Source organism: Anser cygnoides, chromosome 1, assembly GCF_040182565.1.
Source record: "Anser cygnoides isolate HZ-2024a breed goose chromosome 1, Taihu_goose_T2T_genome, whole genome shotgun sequence".
Classification (NCBI taxonomy): domain Eukaryota; kingdom Metazoa; phylum Chordata; class Aves; order Anseriformes; family Anatidae; genus Anser; species Anser cygnoides.
Window position 1 is genome coordinate 740,277 of NC_089873.1, and position 17,638 is coordinate 757,914.

Below are 17,638 nucleotides of genomic sequence, written 5' to 3' on the forward strand. Positions count from 1 at the left end.
ATAACGCTCTGCTCTGCGGGGTGGCGGCTGCTCTGCACAGAGCAAGGGCTCAGCACCGACGCCGTTGCAGCCTCTCGAAGCTGACCCCCGTGGCACGGTGCCTCGGGGTCCCCCGGTGGCAGCGGCCCCCTGCAGCTGCTGAGCCTGCGCGACCGAGGGCACCTGCGGGGGGCTCGCCAGCATCGAGCCCCAGCTCGCTGGGGAGCTGCACGCGTGGAGGCCAAAGGGGAATGTGTTGGTTCTCCCTCCTGGCGGGGACTGAGGTTAACGGTGCTCTCAGTTCCCGTCAGCAACAGCCCCGTCCTGTGGGCTTGGCTGCCCTGGCGCCTTCGGAGAGGTTCCTGCAGGAACCGTTCGGCTTCGGTTCCTGCTGCAGCCCCGCTCCGCCCAGCTGCTCCTTCTCCTTCTCCTTGGTTTGGGCTTGTCCTGCCTGCCAGCAGGGCTGCAAGCCGGGGCGAGGCTGAGCCCCCACCGGGCTGCCCGGCCCCACCGCGCCGCCTCGCCTCCCGCCCGGCGAGCCGGGTTTGTGCTGCACGGGGCCCGTGGCCCCGCAGTCAGGAGGCGATCCCACACGCGTAGCTCGGGGGTGCGTGGTGAAGCAGCCGACCAAAGGGGTTTTGTTGTTCTCTGGCCACGTGGACAGAGCGCATCGTGCCTTGTCGTGGCCGTCAGTTTTCGCAGCATCCCCACATTTCCCCGCTGGCGCAGTTCTCAGCAAGGGGTGGAACGGGGCACGGTCGTCACTTCCCAGCCGGGGGGCAGGGGAAGAACCGGGTCGGCCTGAGACAAATTCCAGTTTCGGGAAGGCGGCTTCCCTGGCTGCTTCCCTCCGGGCTGCCTGGCGAGCGTCCCCCTGCAGCTCCTCGCAGCCTCTGCTGCGGCGCAGCACTTCCCTCCCTCTCCTTGACCCGGTCCCCCCGTTAGCACTGGCCCTGAGCGCTGGTTTTGCAGCGTTCCTGCTCTCCACCGCTAAGTCCTGCGAGTTGAAACACAAACCCTGCAAACAGCTGGACCTCGGGGCCGCTCTGCCCACGCTGCGGCAGGGCTCTGCTTGCTGCCCGTGCGAGCGGCTGCGGCCGCGACCGCCGCGGGACGTCCCGGCCACGTGTGCTGCAGGCGCACGGGAGGCGCTGCCGGCTGCGAGGCTGGGCTGTGCGGCGCGGTGCTCGGTGGCTTCTCCTGCACCTCCCGGCCAAGCTCTCGCCGCGGTGAGCCGAAAACCCCGCGTGGTGCCGCGTGCGGGGCCGCTCAGGGCAGCTGGGGCAGGGCGGTCTCTGGAGGAGCGCTGGAGGAGCCTTCCGAGGGCCGTTTGTGTGGCACGGCCGGTGCCCTCCTCTGCGTGTCATAGAACGGCCCGGGTTGGAAGGGCCCTTAAAGCCCATCCAGTTCCAACCCCCTGCCATGGGCAGGGACGCCTCCCGCTAGATCAGGTTGCCCAGGGCCCCATCAGGCCAGAAGTCGGTGCGCGAACGGCCGTGCTTTGCGGGGGGGTTAGTGAGACATCTCCGGATGTTTCCTCTCAGTTCAGCACCTGATGCAAGCCAGCGCAGCACCGGCACTGGGGCAGCAGGCTGGCTGCTCCCTGTATCGCCTCCTGGCAGTTCCTGCTGTTGTCACTCGCAGCCCTTGTTGTCTCCGAGCGTGGCGTTCCCCGTGCTGACAGCGGCTCCGATCCCTCGGTGCTGCCTCCTGTGCCGAGCACCTGGGAACAAAAGCTCCTCCTGCAGCTGCAGGAGACGTTGGTCCCGGCAAACGCTGTGGACGTGAACGGTCTCGTGGTGGGGTCGGGGCAAACTGGGCCAGTGCTTAGATCATTCCTCCTTCCCCGGCATGCTGAAAGAGGGAGGGCTTTGGGGTACTCACGTGAGCCAGTGAACAACGGTCTTGTTCGGTTTGGGTTTTTTCCCCCCGTCTTTGCGTTAGAGTTTACTGCCAAGCAAAAGGAGCAGCATTTTCCTCTTCTGGCATTTCCTTGTTCTGTTCAGAGAATGATGGAGTGGGTTGGGTTGAAGGGACCTCAAAGCCCACCTGGTTCCAACCCCCGCTGTGGGCACAACCCCTCCTCCAGCCCCAGCTGCCCCCGGCCCCCCCAGCCTGGCCTTGGGCCCCCCCAGGGATGGGGCACCCCCAGCTCCTTTCCATGCTCTCGCGTCTGGTGTCAGTCCTTCACCGGACTGTCAGGGTTAGAAGCGGTTGTTCCCTTCAGGCTGAGAAACCCCATGCATTTTGTGTTTTTATTGCGGTTTTACAAGTTAGCAGTCTTCCACAGTTTGTAGCAGACTCCGCACGGTACCAGGAGTGGGCTCCCCTTCCCACGTGGAAATGAGCCCGAAGGGAAGGCACGCCTGGCTGGAGGCGCTCCGATCCCGTAGGAGCAGGGGCTGAAACGCCGCAGGCTGGGGACCTGGCAGCAGGTAATGAACGGCTCGGGCAGGCGGCAGTGCTCGCCCGGCGGTGACGCGGCGGAGACGTGGCCAGCGGCCTCCGGGGGTGCAGAGCCTCTGCTGGGGCCTCGCTGCAGGCCTGGCTTCGGGCTTGGCTGGTGTTCGGTGCCCGGCGTTAGAGCAGAGCCCTCGCTGCCGAGCGGGGCTGCAGGAAGGGGCTCGGGGCCATGCGCTGCCTCGGCACCAGCGCCCTGCCTTTCCGCGTGGCGTAGCCCAGGAGAATGTTTGGGAATTGCCGGTGGAACGGAACAAAGCGGGAAAGCGGATTTGTCTTCAAAGACAAATAATGTCAGGAATTGGCCCGAGCAGCGGGAGGAGCCTGCGCTTAGGTCGGAGTTCCAAGAAGTGAAACCCGGTGCCCCGGTGCCCCCGGGATGAGGCTTGCGTCCCGCCCGGACGCCTGGCACCGGCTGAAGTTTCAGCAGCACCAAGCCCGGCCGTGGCACGCCGCGTCCTGCAGCTCCGGCTGCCCCGTGAGGGCCGTGGCGTGCCCCGTGCTTACGCTGCGCGCGGTGTTTACATTGCTGGCGGTGCCGCCCATCACCTGCGAGGGATTTTCCTTCCAGCCCCTTCCCGGCAGCGCCATTTACCTGGCGCCCAGCACTCGGCCGCGTCACCGGGCTGGGGGCGTGCGCGGCCGGTGCGCGGTGCCAGGGGAAGGAAACGGGGCTGGGCGTTAGGAGGGCCTGCAGTGAGAGGCGCTCCCCCGGTGCTCGGGCACGGCGCTCTGCCCCACTGCGGCCGGGTGGGGCGCAGGGCGCAGCAGGCGTGCAGCCGAAGGCTAGGCGAGGCTGAATCAGGGAATGGGTCAGGCTGGAAAAAACCCCCGTGATCATCCAGTCCAGCCTGTACCCCAGCGGTGACAGGTCCGCCACTAAAACGTGCCTCCAAGTTCTACATCTACGCGTTTCTTGAAGACCTCCAGGGGTGATGACTCGAAGCTGGGTGCTTGGCTTGCCCTCCCCGACGGGCTTTCGGGAGGCTCAGAGCCCAGATTCAGCTGCCGGGAGGGGTGCTGGAAGTGGGGCTCTGGGAGGAGCGAGGGCCTGGGAGCCGCGGGCCCTTCCCTCTGGGCAGCGGGCAGGGGGAGGTGGCGGAGCAGAGCCCAGCGCTTGTGGCACAGGGGCAGGGCTGGCTCTGTCCAAGTGTGGTGCCTGGAGCAGCCGTTGGCAGCGCTGTCGGTGAGCGAGGAAGGAGCTCCTGCTCGTGTTTCCCCCATCGCTGCTCTCCCTGCGGGTGCCTTGGCCCCATTCAGGGCACTGCCGGCAGCTCCCTCCTCTTGGGTGCCCAGCTGAAACGTTCGCTTGCCCGGAGCGAATAAACCAGTCCCGTGCCCCTCATGCAATGTGCCGCGGCGCTGAGCTCGAGAGGACGCGCTGCTCCTGTCCAGAGCAATGCTGCTGGTGCTGGCTCCTCGCATGGCACGGCCCCGAGGCGGGGGGACGGCAGGAGAGGGGTCACAAACTGGGGTCCTCGGGGAGGGGAGGCACCAAGACGCCTCCACCCTGGGCTGGGTGGGAAACCCGCGACGTCTGTGCTGCGCGAAAAGCTGTGGGCTGGGATGTGCCTGGCACTTGGTTCCAGGTGGGCCGGAGCACTTGGAGGTTCCTTTGCTGAAACCTCAGGTTTGCTGCCCGGCGTTGGGCTGCTCCTGCCACGCTGCCCTCGGTGCCCTGGGGGCTGAGAGCCCAGGCTGAGCGCTCCCTGCGTCGGCACGCGCCGGGCCGGGAGCGCTGGATGTGTGCGCGTCGTGGTTCTGCGGTTCTCTGTGTGTGGTTTATTTTTTAGTTGGCCCTTAGTGGAGCCAGCAGCTGGACCCGACGGTCCTCGCAGGCTCGGGGCATTCTGTGCCCCTGTGTGCTACAGGACGTGCGCACGCAGTGCCCGTGCCGCTCCTGGGGCGAATGTGCCTCTGCGACTCGCCCCCCGGCCTCGGCAGGGCCGTGGGAGCGCTGGCAGGCAGCCGGCGGCTCTGGGGGGAGACTAAAAATACCCTGGGGGCAGAGGCCAGCAGGTGCCCGCGGCCGTGCCCCAGCAGCGCCCGGCGCTCGGTGCCGCGGGACGGCGCTCGGTGCCGCGGGGGGGCTGCCGGCGCAGCACGTGCTGTTTTTAGGCTCTGGGTAAGCGCCGGCGGTGCGGCCCTGTAATTATCGGGACAGGGTGCCATTGGAGCTGGCTCGTGGCTCCCCCGGGAAGCAAGTGGAATTTGGCGTTTGGTAAAAATAGAACGGGTTCCTCCCCAAGATGCTTTTAGTAGCTGTCCCCTTGTCCCCCCCCACACCCTCCCCAAGTGGAGCCGTGCGTGGGCCGCGCTGTTTGCTCGGTGCCCGCTGCCTGCGGGTGCCGCTCCTCGGCGTGCGAGCCCCGGCCCTGCCCGCGCCGCCAGGAGGAGAGGGCACAAACACCAGGTTGGGGAGCGCAGGCTGGGCCCGCGCCTGGCGAGTGCTGGCAGCCGACCTCTGGGCAGGAGCGTGGCGGCAGCCCCGGGTCCTGCAGTGAGCGCGAGGAGCGGCTCCCCGAGACCTGGAGGCCTCGTGGCTGAAGGAGGGCATCGTGGCTGGGATCGGGGCCTGGCTCTGTTCACTCAGGGTCTGGAGGACTCCTTCGTGCTGCCCTGTGCTGCTACTCTGTCACGAGCCTCTGCTGCTCGCAGAGGAAGCGCAGCTCAGGCTCCCCCAGCAGCCTCGCTGCTCCACATCGCCTCTCCTCCGGTGGGATCGCAGCGATCGCAGCAGCCCTGCGGCCACTCCTGCTCTGTGCAGTGCCGTGGGGCTGCCCTCACGGGACACGGCCCCCCAGGAGGCATCCAGACACCAAGTCCATTTCTCAGGAAGAACTTCAGTTAACTGTGTTAGCACCTGGGGTTTTACAAAGCGTGCGTTGCCGCGAATGTGGAAGTAGTGAATTGGGCCGTACAGACTCTTGTTATGAGGCAGCACGCCCATAAATACCCACGTGCTCGGGAACCACGCATGGGCGCACCGTGTCAACCGAAAAAGCTTCTTCGCTTCGTATGGGGAAGGAGATGCTCACGTACGGAGCCCGTTTCGCCCAAGTAACCGTGGGCTGTCCGCCCGTGTCACCTCCCGGCAGCAGCACTAACGCTCCCTATTGCCTGCTTTGACTCAGCTGCTGCAGCCCTTGCAGCTTAACGGCCGCAGCTCCCACGGACACGGCGCTCAGGGGCCGGCAGCAGATGCAGCAGATGCAGCGCCCGCAGCCGGTGCGGCCCCGCCGAGCTCATCGCGCTGCCCTGCCCGCGCTCCTGCAGCAGCCGTCACGCGGCAGCCTCCGGCAGCCAGGAGGAAGTGGGGTGAGAAGAGGTGGTGAAGGTAACGCTGGCACGCAGCGTCGCCTCCTCCTCCTGAGCGCAGGCTGCTGCGTGCCGCGCAGGGCGAGCAGACAACCCGAGGTGCCGGCAGGCGTCGTGAGCTCAGCGCCTGAGCAGCCGCCCCGGCCCCGCTCCCGCTGCCCGGCGGAGCCGCGAGCTGCGGGTCAGGTCCTGCGGGCCCTGGGGGCTGTGGGGAGCTCAGCTCTGCCCTCGAGTGCATTGCACGGTATTCGGTTAGGAGTGCGGGTGAATCACGGGATTCGTATCCCCAAACAGCAGCTGTTCCGTGCTGAAAATGCCTATTATGGTCAGCAACTGGAGAGGATAAAGTTCTCCCCTTCGGAGTGCCCGCCTCTGCTTCTCTCTGCCCCAGCCGAAGCTGGAGTTTCCTCTCAGCACTTGTGCCTTGCTGTGCTCCCCGTGCCGTTCGAAGCCTTGCTCAGTGTTTAACCTCACGGGGCGAAGGTTTGTGGCAACCGAAGCGGCGCGGCTCGCCTGGCGCGGGGAGGCCCAGGAACGCCTCGGTGCCGAGGCAGCGATGCCTTCGGAAACTGTCCCGCTGCCCTCCGCCGTCCCCCCAGCTCATCAGCGGTGTCCGGCACCCGCTGCCCGGGGCTGGGCGAGCGCTGGCAGGCAGCACGGCAGCAGCTGCGGCTCTCGGACGGTGGCTGGGGGCAGGCGGGCGCGCTCCCCAGGACCGAAAGCAGCCGCTGCAGGTGGCAGCCCCGAGCCAGGTCGCTCCTTTCTGCATTGAGCCGCGCAGCGAGCGCTCAGCGGGCTGCACGAGCACCGCGGTGCCGCACACCTGCCCTTGGAGGAGGACGAAACCTTCCCGGTGTGTTCCCGGTGCAGCGCGTGTCACCGCGAGGCTGCGCGGCGGCGCTGTGCCGGGCGTGTTGTGCCGCTCAGCGCTGCTGTCCTGCGCCGGGGACGCTCCATGAGGCAGCGCTCCTTGAGGCCACCTTGAAACGCGTGGGGACGGCTGTGGGACATCGAGAACCCTCGTTCTTCTTCTGTTTGTTTGGACTGCTGGATCTGACAACATATAATGCCACATGTCACCGTTCGGAGGGCTCTGCCTGCGTTAGGGACTGCTCTCTCCACCTTGGTAAAGCCCTGGTCATTGGAGAGTGTCGGAGCCGGGCAGCGTGTCCCTGCCTGCTGGGGGGGCCTCGCATGCCTCCCCCCTCGGCTGGGCTCTGGCACTGTGGCCGCTGGGGCTGGGGAGCCCCGGGCGCAGGCGTGGGCAGGGCTGGGCTACAGACGGGGCTCTCCAGCAGCTTTTCACCGAAGCGGTGGCTTTCGGGTTGTGGTCGTAGAAACCTGGGAGTTGAGTTGCCATCCTGACCATCTGGCAGAGCGTAAGCCGGGCAAACCTGTGTTCGGGGGGCTCGGATTGCCTGTGAGGAGCTCTCGCCAGGAAGCGGTTTGGGAGCGTGCGAGCCCCAAAGCTTGAGCAGCCCGCACCGCGTCACCCGCAGCGGCGTCCCCCCGACACGCTGGCCTCGGCTGTTGGGCGGCGTTTCGGGAGCGGGGACGGGGCTGTGCCCGGCCACCCCGCGCGGTGCGAGGCTGTCACCCCCTCCTGCTCGGGGAGGAACCCCGGGGGACACACGTCTCATCCCGTTGTGCCGACGGCCCCACTGCCAGGCTGCAGCCCCCGGCACTGCGGTGCCTGCGTGCACTGAGCCACCCTCGGGCCGCGAAGGCTCGGCACAGCCTTTGTGGGGGGCTCTTCCGAAGGGCGCTGCGGGTCTCCAGGGGGGCTGGGGGCACCTGGGGCTCGCCCCTCAGCAGGCCGAGGGCACTGAGGTGCTGCGGGTGCGCAGCGGGGGCTTGCATGGCTCGGGAGCTGTGCGTTTCCACGGGGCTCTGGCTGGCTGCTGAGCCCCAGGTTTTTGTGCGGGACTTCCTCCTAGGTCCGCGCAGGAGCATTTCCAGAAATGGCTAAGGGTGAGCAAGTGGCAGGCAGCTGTAAAACGCTTATCTCTCTGGCTGCCAGTAACCCTCCGGGCCCTGAACAGCACTTCTCTGGGACAAGCTCTTGGAAACAGGCGGATATTTTTTTTTAATTGCTTCCTCTTATGCCTTAATGTTTCTAAAGATAAATACGACTCTCCTCTTGGCGTGTGCTCAAGGAACAGTAAAGCTTTACAAAAGAGGAAAGCGTCATATCAGCATGTGCCGTGCCTCGGCTCTCAACCTGCGGCTTGTTCCTGAGGCAGCCGTAAATCGTTTTCTCCCACTCCCTGCCCGGGACGATGGACGTCCCGCTGCCCCGGGGGTCCCGAGCCACCCTCCGTGACGGGTCATGAGCGAGGGGTCTCTCCGAACCCACTCAGCTGCTTCCTCCTGGGGTGCGGGTCGGGGCTGTCATCGGGGAAACATCTTCCTTGGGCACAAGCAGCGGCTTCGGAGACCTCGGGAGATGCCTTGTTCGGAGACCTGCGCGGGCATTGCCAGAGGGGGCGGGAGAGCGGCCGGTGTCACCCGCGGGTGGGCAGGGGGCTCGTCCCGTGGGCATGCAGGGGACCTGTCCTGCAGGTGGGCAGGGGACTCATCCCACGGCCTCGCAGGGTTCCCCACGCAGCGCCCAAACCCCGAGCGCTGGCTCCTGCAGGTCCCGGCCCCGGTGGCCCCGGCGTGGAGCAGGTCCGGCGGTGGCCGCACGCGGGATGGTGTCCGGAAGGAGATGGGGTGTCTCGCTGACACTTCTGGGCCCTAATTGGAGAGTGGGTAAGAACGGGTTTGAGTACGGTAATGACAGCCTGGGGACGAGAGCTGGGGCCCGGGGAAGGAACGGTGTGAAAATAGAATTACGGAGAGGTCTGCGAGGGAGAACAACGCTGTCCAGTTCTGCGGAGGCTTTAATTTTAGCTCTTCTATAAAAGTCTCATTACTAAGCAGCTCCCCAGCTTGGCACGCTCGGCCAGGGCTCCCGGGGCTCACCGCTGTGCCGTGCTCTGGAGGAACACTGGCGGGTCCGGCCGGGGGCCGTGTCCTCCCGCGGACACGGTGCCGGGGACGTTCTTCTGGGAGCGAAGTGACCCAAGAGTCGAGTATTTCGTCTGCAGCTGGGAGAAGTTCCGCAATTGCAGGAAGCTTTCCCAGCAACAAGTCGCTCTGATTTTCATTGGGCCTGCACGTAGGCAGCGCGTTTCTCCATCCAGCGGTTCGGTCCCATCCCGAACTGTTTGTCCTTCTGATCGTTATCACCTCGTGTTTACGAAGAGCCAAGCGTGTCTTCAAACATCACTAAGGCAATCTTTAAACAGAGACCTCATTTGTTTTTGTCCTTTTATTTCTGATATACCCAGCGCAGAAGTTGGCACGCTGAGCGCCACTTTGGTTCTTTGCAGCGTGTTTTGCCTTAAATGCTGTCAAAAGTGGAATAAAAGCCCGCAGCCCCTGTGTCGTCCTGCTCGTGGCCTGCAGGTTTGCTCTCGGGCTGCTTCTCCTGTTGGTGTCGATTCCAATCTGCCTTGAGTTTGCGGCTCCTTCCAGGGGTGGTTGGCTCAGCTGGCACGCAGGCATCTGGTTTTCTCGCTGTCTGGGAAAGGACCGAGCTATGTCTTTTCCCAAGTTTCTTGCCCTGTGAAACTGCACTAAAACATGAAGCCAAGAAAAAAGTGCGGATTATTTATTGGTCTGGCTTGCCGGCCCCTCTGCAGACAAACGAGGCGGCAGCGGGTCGGGGCTCTGGGAGGAGCAGGAGGGGACAGCACGAGCCCAGCGGATGCCACCGCCGCCGGCTGGCTGCCCGGCGAGCCGTGCCCTCGGTGGTGGCGTCGTGCTCCTGCCGGGCCGCGGTGGCTTTGGGGCACGGGTGGGCTTTCCCCCGGAGGAGCTGGGACCGTGCAGGGGCAGGGAGGAGCAGGCCAGCTCCAGCCTCAGCACCGCACACAGCCCTTTTGTGTTCCCCCATAGAAAAGCCATTCTTCGTGCTCGTTTCATAAATATGTAACGCGGGAACAGTGCAGTTATTGTCTCCGAGCAGACACTCGCCGTGTTGTTCGGGGCTGCCGTGCCCTCCGGTGCGGTGGGTTTGGCCGGGCTGGGGCCTGCGCTCCCCACCCTGGTCCCGGGGCAGCCATGGCCACCGGTGGCGGGGCTGGGTGCTGCTGGGGCCGGACCCACGGAGCTGGCCTGGGGCTGTCCGACGTGCTGGGGCAGCCCCCGGGGACCAGGAGGGGCGGTGCGGACCAGGAGGGGCGATGCTCCCGCTGCTCTCTGGGGCCGCCGCTGCGGCACAGCGCCGCAAGGCAGCCGGGACCCGGTCGGGTTTAAGTAACGCTGCCCTACTCACGGCGCGGCACCGTTCTTCACAGGCACTGTACCTCTTGTCTTGCCCTGGGTTTGGACAGATGGCTTCTGGCTCACATCAGCCTCCAGACCCCTCCTCTCCCTTAGGCGCGCGGAGCACGCAGCGCCGGGGGGGAGCGGCAGTGCTGCTGGTGCCCGCAGCGCCCCGGTCTCCGTTCCGCAGGGGTGCGCCCGGTGCTCCTCGCAGCCAGCTCCTGCAGGCTGGATAAAGCCTCGTGCCGTTGGGAACGTGGTGCTGCACATCGCCGCGGGTCTCTCGGGGTCCCCCACCGTGCCCCCAGCACAGAGCAGCCTGCGGGCCCGCTGGGTCCCAGGGGCGCAGGGACACCCTGCCCCCGGGCACCGGGCGGTGGAGCCCTGGCTGCTCTCGGGTCCCTTGCGCCGGGCCTGAAACCCGCCTCGTGCCGTCCGCGGTCTTGCTGCCCCCGGTCCCTTGGCTGCCGCTCGGGGCTCACCTTGGTGTCCAGGCACCAGCTGTGGAGTTGCGAGGCACTGAGGGAGAAGCAGGGCTGTGGCCAGAATTTGAAGTACGGAAGCTAAATCTTGGGGCGCTCTGTCGCAGCCTGAGCAAACTTCAGGTGTGCTGCAGGTGGAGGACGGCTCGCGGGACCGAGTTCTGAACCCCTGACTTCCCCCGGGTTCCCTGCACAGTTCTGTGAGGCCCCAAGGCTTCTCCCTGCTCTCCCGGAGGAGGAGTTGATGTCCGTGGGCCGTGGTGTCCCTGCATCCTGACTGCCGTGTGTGCTCACCCCCGTTAGCTGCGGCGCTTCGTCTCCTGTGCTCAGCGTGGTGAATCCCCTCGTCCTGGAGGAAACTCTGGGGCCGAGGGGATGGACACAGGAGCCTCGATGTGGAGTTTGTGCGAGGGAAGACCGCAAAGGAGCTTCCTCCTGAGACTGAAAGGAAGAAATGAGAAGGCCGGGGAGGGTTGGCTGGAGCCTGTCTCCAAAGCTTCTCTTCTGGGGGGAGGCCTGACGGGCAAGGCAGGGGAAATGAGAGCCAGCGATGACGGCCGGTAACGATTGTGTCTGAAAGCGAAACAGCAGGTGTGGTGCTGGGGTGAAAACGAAGGCTGCTTCCTGGTGGGGGAGCTGGGGAGGAGAGCCCTGCAGCTCCCAGGGCTCTGCGGCAGCAGTCGGGCTGTGGGCATGCACCCGTCCCCGTCGTGCCCCCTCCGGCCCGCGCAGGGCCCTGCAGCGACACCCCCACGGCAGTCGTGGCTGCAGCTTGCCCCCTGCCCTCCTGCTGGGCTTTCCTCCCCTTCTCCTCCTGTTTAAGCTGTTGCTTGCCTAAAAAGTGTGTTTCCTCGTACGGAGGGAGAGAAGCGGAGGCACGGAGAAGGGGCACGCTCGTCGTAGTGCCTTGAAGAGCTGGAGTGGCTTTTCTCATGTGGCTTGGTGCAGCCCTGCGGGCTTGGGTGTCGGCGGAGAGCTCCCGCAGCGCAGCTGCAGGTCCCGAGCAGTCGAGGCAGGCACCGTGCCTGCGGTGCTCCGGCCGAGGGCGAGCCGTGCCGGCCGCTCCGACGTGCAGCCCGCAGCCGAGCGTGCCGCGGGGAGCTGCTGGTGCCTGTCCAACCTTGCGCGGGTCGCAGCCTTGGGCTGCTGTCCCGTGCTCCAGATCTTTTGTGCTTGCCCAGCAAACAGGAATCGGGGAGCTTCCTGCTGCCGCTTTCTCGCTGCGGGCTCCTGCAGCCTGGTGCCGGAGCGCTCTTGGCCCGGGCTCAGCTCGGGCTGTGCTGCTCCCTGCAGCCCTGCAAGCTGCTGGGCTTCGCCTGCTCCTCGCTTCCTTCCCGGCCCGATCTCATCGCGGCAGCTGAACGCGGTGTTCTGTTTTCCTTAGTGCCACTCATCCTGGACAGTCAGGTGCTTGTTTGTGTTCACTGGTCTGCACGTTTGCGTGAGAATATCCTGCGCAGCACTTCCCTGAAGAGAGCCTGCTTTCCCCAGGCCCTGTGCCACGCCGTTTCTCACCGGCCGGCGCGTGGCAGCGGTGCCAAGAGCCACCGCCTGGCATTGCAGGTAGAGCTGAGCGTTGCAGAGAGGTGCCGGCACGTTAGTCACACCGGGGCAGTGGTTGATGCAATAGCTCCTGCTTCTTGCGGGGTAGTTGCCCAACGCTGTTTCATCCAGCTCACGGCCTGGCGAGGGTTATCTGGGTCGCCGCTTCCCCCAGGAGCACCGCGAGCAGCCTGCCGGGCAGCCCCGGTGCCTGACTCCATCGCACAGAGCGGGCGGGCACGTTTGGGCCCGGTGCGGCGCTGTGCACAGCTCTGAGCGAGGAGCGCTCGTGGCAGAAGCCCCAGGTCCCCGTGCAGGTTGTCGCCGGGTTTGTGCCTTGTGGCTTAGCGCCGCGCTGCAGGAAACCACCGCAGGAGCTGCGCTCAGTGCTCTTGTGGCACAGGGTACCTTGTGATGCTTCAAAGCAGCTAAACTTAAACCAATTTCAGCTGCGAGATGCCGGGGAGCAATTTGTAAGCCTCTAATGACCTTGGGAGCGATGGCTGAGTTCTGGGCTCCCCGTACCAGGGGTGAGCTGCTGCAGTGCCCCAAACACCCCAGCACGAGGCGGCCTCCCCGTGGAGGCAGGGGCTGGCGGAGGCCTGAAGCGCGCCGTGCTCACGCGCTGAGGATTTGCGAGCTCCACCTTCCTCCGTGCTGTACAACACCGGGTGGTGGCAGCTCGGTGCCGTGGGGGTCGTGCCCGAGCCCGCAGGAGGGCTGAGCTCCGGAGGCTGAGCGCGGGCTGCGCAGCGCTGCCGTGGGACACCGGCAGGGCCCAGGGCTGCAGGCACGGCCCTTGGAGGAGCTGAGCCAGCCGCGGTCCCCTGCCGCATGGAAGCGCTTCCTCGACTCCCCTCGCTCCGCCGTCACAGCGAGGGGCAGGTCCCAGCACGGCCGGAGACGCTGCTGCGAGCTTCCTGCGGGCAGTGCCAGCCCGGAGCGGTGCGCAGGGGCTGGGGGCAGCCGCCAGGCCGAGGGGGACGGGGCTGCAGGGCCCTGGGGCCGCTCCAGGAGCAGGGCACAGGGCCCCGTGAGCGCGGCCCTGGTCCGGCCGTTCCGCTGGGCACTGGGGCTGAGCTGTTCTCGTCCCCGCGCTCCAGCAGTGTCAGGAGCAAGGGAGGCGGTGGGGAGCTTCTCGCTCGGCCGTGGCCCTGGCTGGGCTGGGAGCTGCCTGCCCCGGGAGAGTGTCCCCAGTGTCCCCGGCGTGCCAGCGTGCCTGCCTGGGACTTGAGGTCACTGGGTTGTGGTGCGTCAGCTGAGTGTTTAACTTTTTGCTTATTTAGAGTTTCCTGTATTGTGATAAGATCTCATAAACTTCCAAATATAGCCTGACATGAATCCCGAGCGTCGCAGGCTGCCCCAGGAGCAGCGGCCAGGTGTCACCTTCAGTCCCGTTGCCTTTTCTGCGCGGAGGAGCCGGCAGGAAGGAAGGAGCGGAGCGCGGCAGCTGCGCCAGCGCCCGTTCACACGCACACGTGCCTTCCCGGGCCGGGGAGCAGAAGAATCGGCGGGCCGGGCCGGCTCCGCGCCGCAGGAAGGGCCGCGCCGATAGAACAGCCCGATAGGCAGATGTGCGCTGGGAGCCGGGAGGCAGGGAGGCAGGATCAGGCCGCCCGAGGAGTAACCGAGGGAAGTGCCGGACTGCTCGGCGCCGCCGGCCGGTCACAGTGCACGGGCCAGGCCGGTTGGTGGTGCTGGCAGCCGGAGCTGGGGTGCGTGTGGGGCGCACGCTGCTAAATAACGTGCTCGAGAAGCCCCGGGGCTGAGTGCCCTCTTGCTCCAGCATCTGCCGGAGTGACCCCTCCGTTCGTGCTGTCCGTGCAGCCCAGCAGTGCAGGAGCGGGCAGCCCTCGCTCGCGGCGCTTGGTGCCCTGCGCAGCCACCGCCGCTGCCACCGCTGTGCCAGCCCTGCCCGAGGGGAGCTGGGGTGCGGGCACGGTGCGAGGGGGTTCGGGCAACGTGACGCTTGGCACTGTTTTCTTCGTAACTTGGCACCGACCTTTCCATTTCGGTCCTCGGGCTATAAGTGGCATCTCTTCTGATGCCGTCCTCTGCTAAATCCAGCTGTGGCTGGCCGGTGGTGAGGGGGGTGGTGGAGACAGGTCTGGGTGCCGAAAATATCCCGCCGGCGGCACGCACCTCCTGGCGCGGCTCCTCCCGTGACGTGGCCCCGTGCCCCACAGCCATGGGACGTCCCTGCCAGGACGGAGAGGAGGCGTCCGCCGGGCCCCCCAGCAGGTCTGCGGGCTGCGGCCGCCCCTCCGCAGGGGTTGCCTGGCTGTGCCCAGCAGGAGCACAGCGCCCCGCGTCCCTCACTGCAGCTCCGTGCGCTGGAGCAGGGTTTTACCGTGTGTAAGCTCATAGCTGAGGGGACGTGGCCGGTGCCAGGCCACTTTGCTGGCCTTGCAGACTTAGCTCCACAAACGCAGCAGGAGCTACGGGAGCCTCAGCGGGGTTCTGCCTCTGCTTCAGGCTGTCCCAAGAGCTGGGTGTCCCCCAGAGCGCTGGCCTCGTCCCTGCTGTGCCCGGCTCCGTGCTCGTGTGGCCAGCTCAGGCAGGGGGCGAGCGGGGGATGCTCGTTTCGCTGGGTTCAGCCGGGGGAAGGTGTGGGTGGCCTTCAGCAGCGGTGCAGGCTTCAGGTGATGTAAAGCCGCGGGGCAGCTGCGGGCCCCAGGGGAACCTGAAAATGAAACTGAGCAGCTCGGTTCCATTGTTCGGGGAAAATGTCAAGTGCCAAGTCGGAGATAACGAGCGGTGGCAACGAGGAAGGAAACTAATGTTAAACTTGGCCAGAGATCTGCCGCACTTCTGCTTTGCCAGGCTGTGCGTCCCCAGAGAGCTGCTTTCGCTCTGGGGGCTGTTTGCTCGAGGCTCAGGGGCGCCCATCCCTGTGCCGGGGCGCGTGCTGCCGCGCGGCCGTGCCTGTGGAAGGGGCTGTGGGGTCACTGCTGCGCTGCCCGTGTCCGTGGGGGTGTCGTGCTGCTGGAGCTCTGCCCGGCGTCACCGGGAGGCCGAAGCGTTGGCCGCACGGCTGCCTGCCCTCTAATCCTCCTCTTGTTCCTGCAGGCAGCGGGGATGGACAGGGACAGATACTGCAGCGCTTCCCCGAGAAGGACTGGGAGGACAACCCCTTTCCTCAAGGCATCGAGCTGGTGAGTGTGCCGCCCTTCGGGGCCGGGGCCCGGGCAGGCTGTCCCGCTACGGCACCGCACGCGCCCCGACGCCGCCCTGGCAGCGGTGGGTTTCGGTGTACCCCCACTCCTCCTGGCTTCGCTTCCCGCAGGAGCCGCGCGGATAAACCTCCGTGTCGCCGGCCCCGTCGCCAGCAGCGGGGCTCGTCCGTCGGCAGAGCTCTCCCGGTGCTGCCCGGCCCGGGCCGGCGGGGGCTCGCCCTGCTGCGGGGCTGGGTGTGCTCTGCTTGCATCCGCCGGGCGAGGGGTGGGGGCCCTGGATCCCTTCCCCAGCCCTCCGGCCGCGCTCGCCTGCTGCTGTGCAGCCCTTTGAGGTTGCGATCGCTGCTGGGTCATACCCAGAGCGACACACCCAGTCTAATTTGGCACTGCGTGGGTTCTTCACAAACCAGCTTTTAACTAATCAAGGATAATAGGATTGTTCTCCTCGGTTTCTAAATTTGAGCAGAAGTTCTTTTAAGATCCTTCCCTGCTGCAGCGGTGCTGCCGCTCTGCTGGAAAGCAGTGTGGGCTCTGCGGGCCTCCCTCCCCGCAAGGCCGAGGCCCCCTCTCGCCTGCGTTCCTCCTCCTCCTCCTGCAGCTCTTCCCCGCTGCTGGCTGAGTGCAGCGGAGCACAAAGTGTGAAGACAGATGAGATTTTAGAAGTTCGTTTGCTGCCCTGCGGGTGCTAGGATCTCTGAGCAGCCCTCGTGTTGGCCAGGGGAGCTGCGGACTCCCGAAGTAGAAGGGGACCCCATCGGGGTCACGCTGTCCCCAGGGCTTCGTGCCCTCGGGAGCACGTTCTCTTGGAGCAGACGCGGTGCAGGGGGCCGGGGTGGAGTGCTGGGCTCTGCCTTGCCTTACGTAGCCCACAGGCAGTGCTTTGGGTGGCCGGGAGGTGGTGGCCCAGCCCTTGCCCCGTTGCATGGCCTGGGCGAGTTCCCCGCGCTCTCTGCAGCGCTCGATTCCTGGAGCTGTGCGGCTGCGGCCGTCTCTGCTCTGGGCACCAGCTCTGGGTGGCCCCGCTGGAGCCAGGGTAGGACCAGAAGGACCCAGAGGTCCCTGCCAGCCCCAGCCATTCTGTGATACTCGCACATCCCGACCAAGCTCGGCTCTTAGCCACCTCGACATCTCTTGGCCTTGTTCAGTTGGCTGCCACCTCCACCTCACCGCCTGTGCTGGTGCCGGAGGGCCTCGTGTCAGCCGTGGCCGTGCGTGGGGCTGCTCAGGACACCCCGCGTCGTGTGCCCCCCAGGGGCTCTTGTCATGCCACCTGCGAACCTGTGGGCCCTGCTGGCGCGTGCAGGGTGTGGAGGTTTTACTGGGGTGGGCAGCCGAGCTCCACCACGGCCGCTCTGTCACTCCCCCTCCTCACAGGGAAAGGGGAAGAAAATTCAATGCAAAGGGCTGAGATAAGGACGGGGAGGTCACTCAACGATTGTCGTCATGGGCAAAACAGACTCAGAGTAGGGAGATAATAAAGTTTATTGCCTATTGCTCGCAAGCTAGAACAGTGAGAAACAAAAACAAGTCAAAAACACCTTTCCCCATCCACCCTCTTCCACCTCCTCCCCCAAGCAGCGCAGGGGAATGGGGTCCGCAGCGCTCTTCCTCTGCCGCTCCTCCACGGTCCCTCTCTGCCCCTGCTCCCCGTGGGGTCCCTCCCTCGGGACGCCGTCCTTCCCGAACTGATCCTGCGTGGTCCTACTGACCCACAGGCAGCAGCTCCTCAAGAGCTGCTCCCACACAGCTCCGTACCACGGGGTCCATCCATCCCCCAGGAGCAAACTGCTCCAGCACGGGTCCCCCACGGGCGGCAGCTCCCCCCAGACCCCCTGCTCCTGCGGGGGCTCCTCTCCATGGCTGCAGCTCCGGCCCGGGGCCTGCTCCTGCGGGGGCTCTCCACAGGCCGCAGCCTCCTCCAGGCCACATCCACCTGCTCCACCGGGGGCTCCTCCACGGGCTGCAGCGTGGAGATCTGCTCCGTGTGGGACCCGTGGGCTGCAGGGGGACAGCCTGCTCCACCAGGGGCCTCTCCCCAGGCCGCAGGGGAACTGCTGCTGTGAGCCTGGAGCACCTCCTGCCTCCTGCTGCACTCACCTTGGGGGCTGCAGGGCTGGGTCTCACCCCTCTCTCCCAGCTGCTGTTCCCCAGCGGTTTTTTCCCCTTTCTTAACTCTGCTCTCCCAGAGGCACAAACAACATCGCTTACTGGCTCAGCTCTGGCCAGCAGCATACCCCTTATCTAACACGGGTCAGCTTCTGGATTCTTCTCACAGAAGCCACCCCTGTGGCCCCCCGCTACCCAAACCTTGCCACGTAAACCCCCTGCACGAGGGAGCGCTGCCGGCGTGCTCCTGTTGTCTGCCAG

At 66.0% G+C, this 17,638-nt stretch overlaps 1 protein-coding gene across 12 annotated transcripts in view; it reads left to right on the forward strand.

The window, feature by feature from the left end:
- SBF1 (SET binding factor 1) overlaps nt 1-17,638 on the forward strand; it is a 73,631-nt gene that overhangs the window by 19,804 nt on the left and 36,189 nt on the right. For all 12 annotated transcript variants that reach the window (XM_066994185.1, XM_048052628.2, XM_048052631.2 and 9 more), the window contains exon 2: nt 15,165-15,250. In XM_066994185.1, coding sequence (XP_066850286.1) covers nt 15,165-15,250 — 86 coding nt within the window. The remainder of the gene's footprint in view (nt 1-15,164; nt 15,251-17,638) is intronic.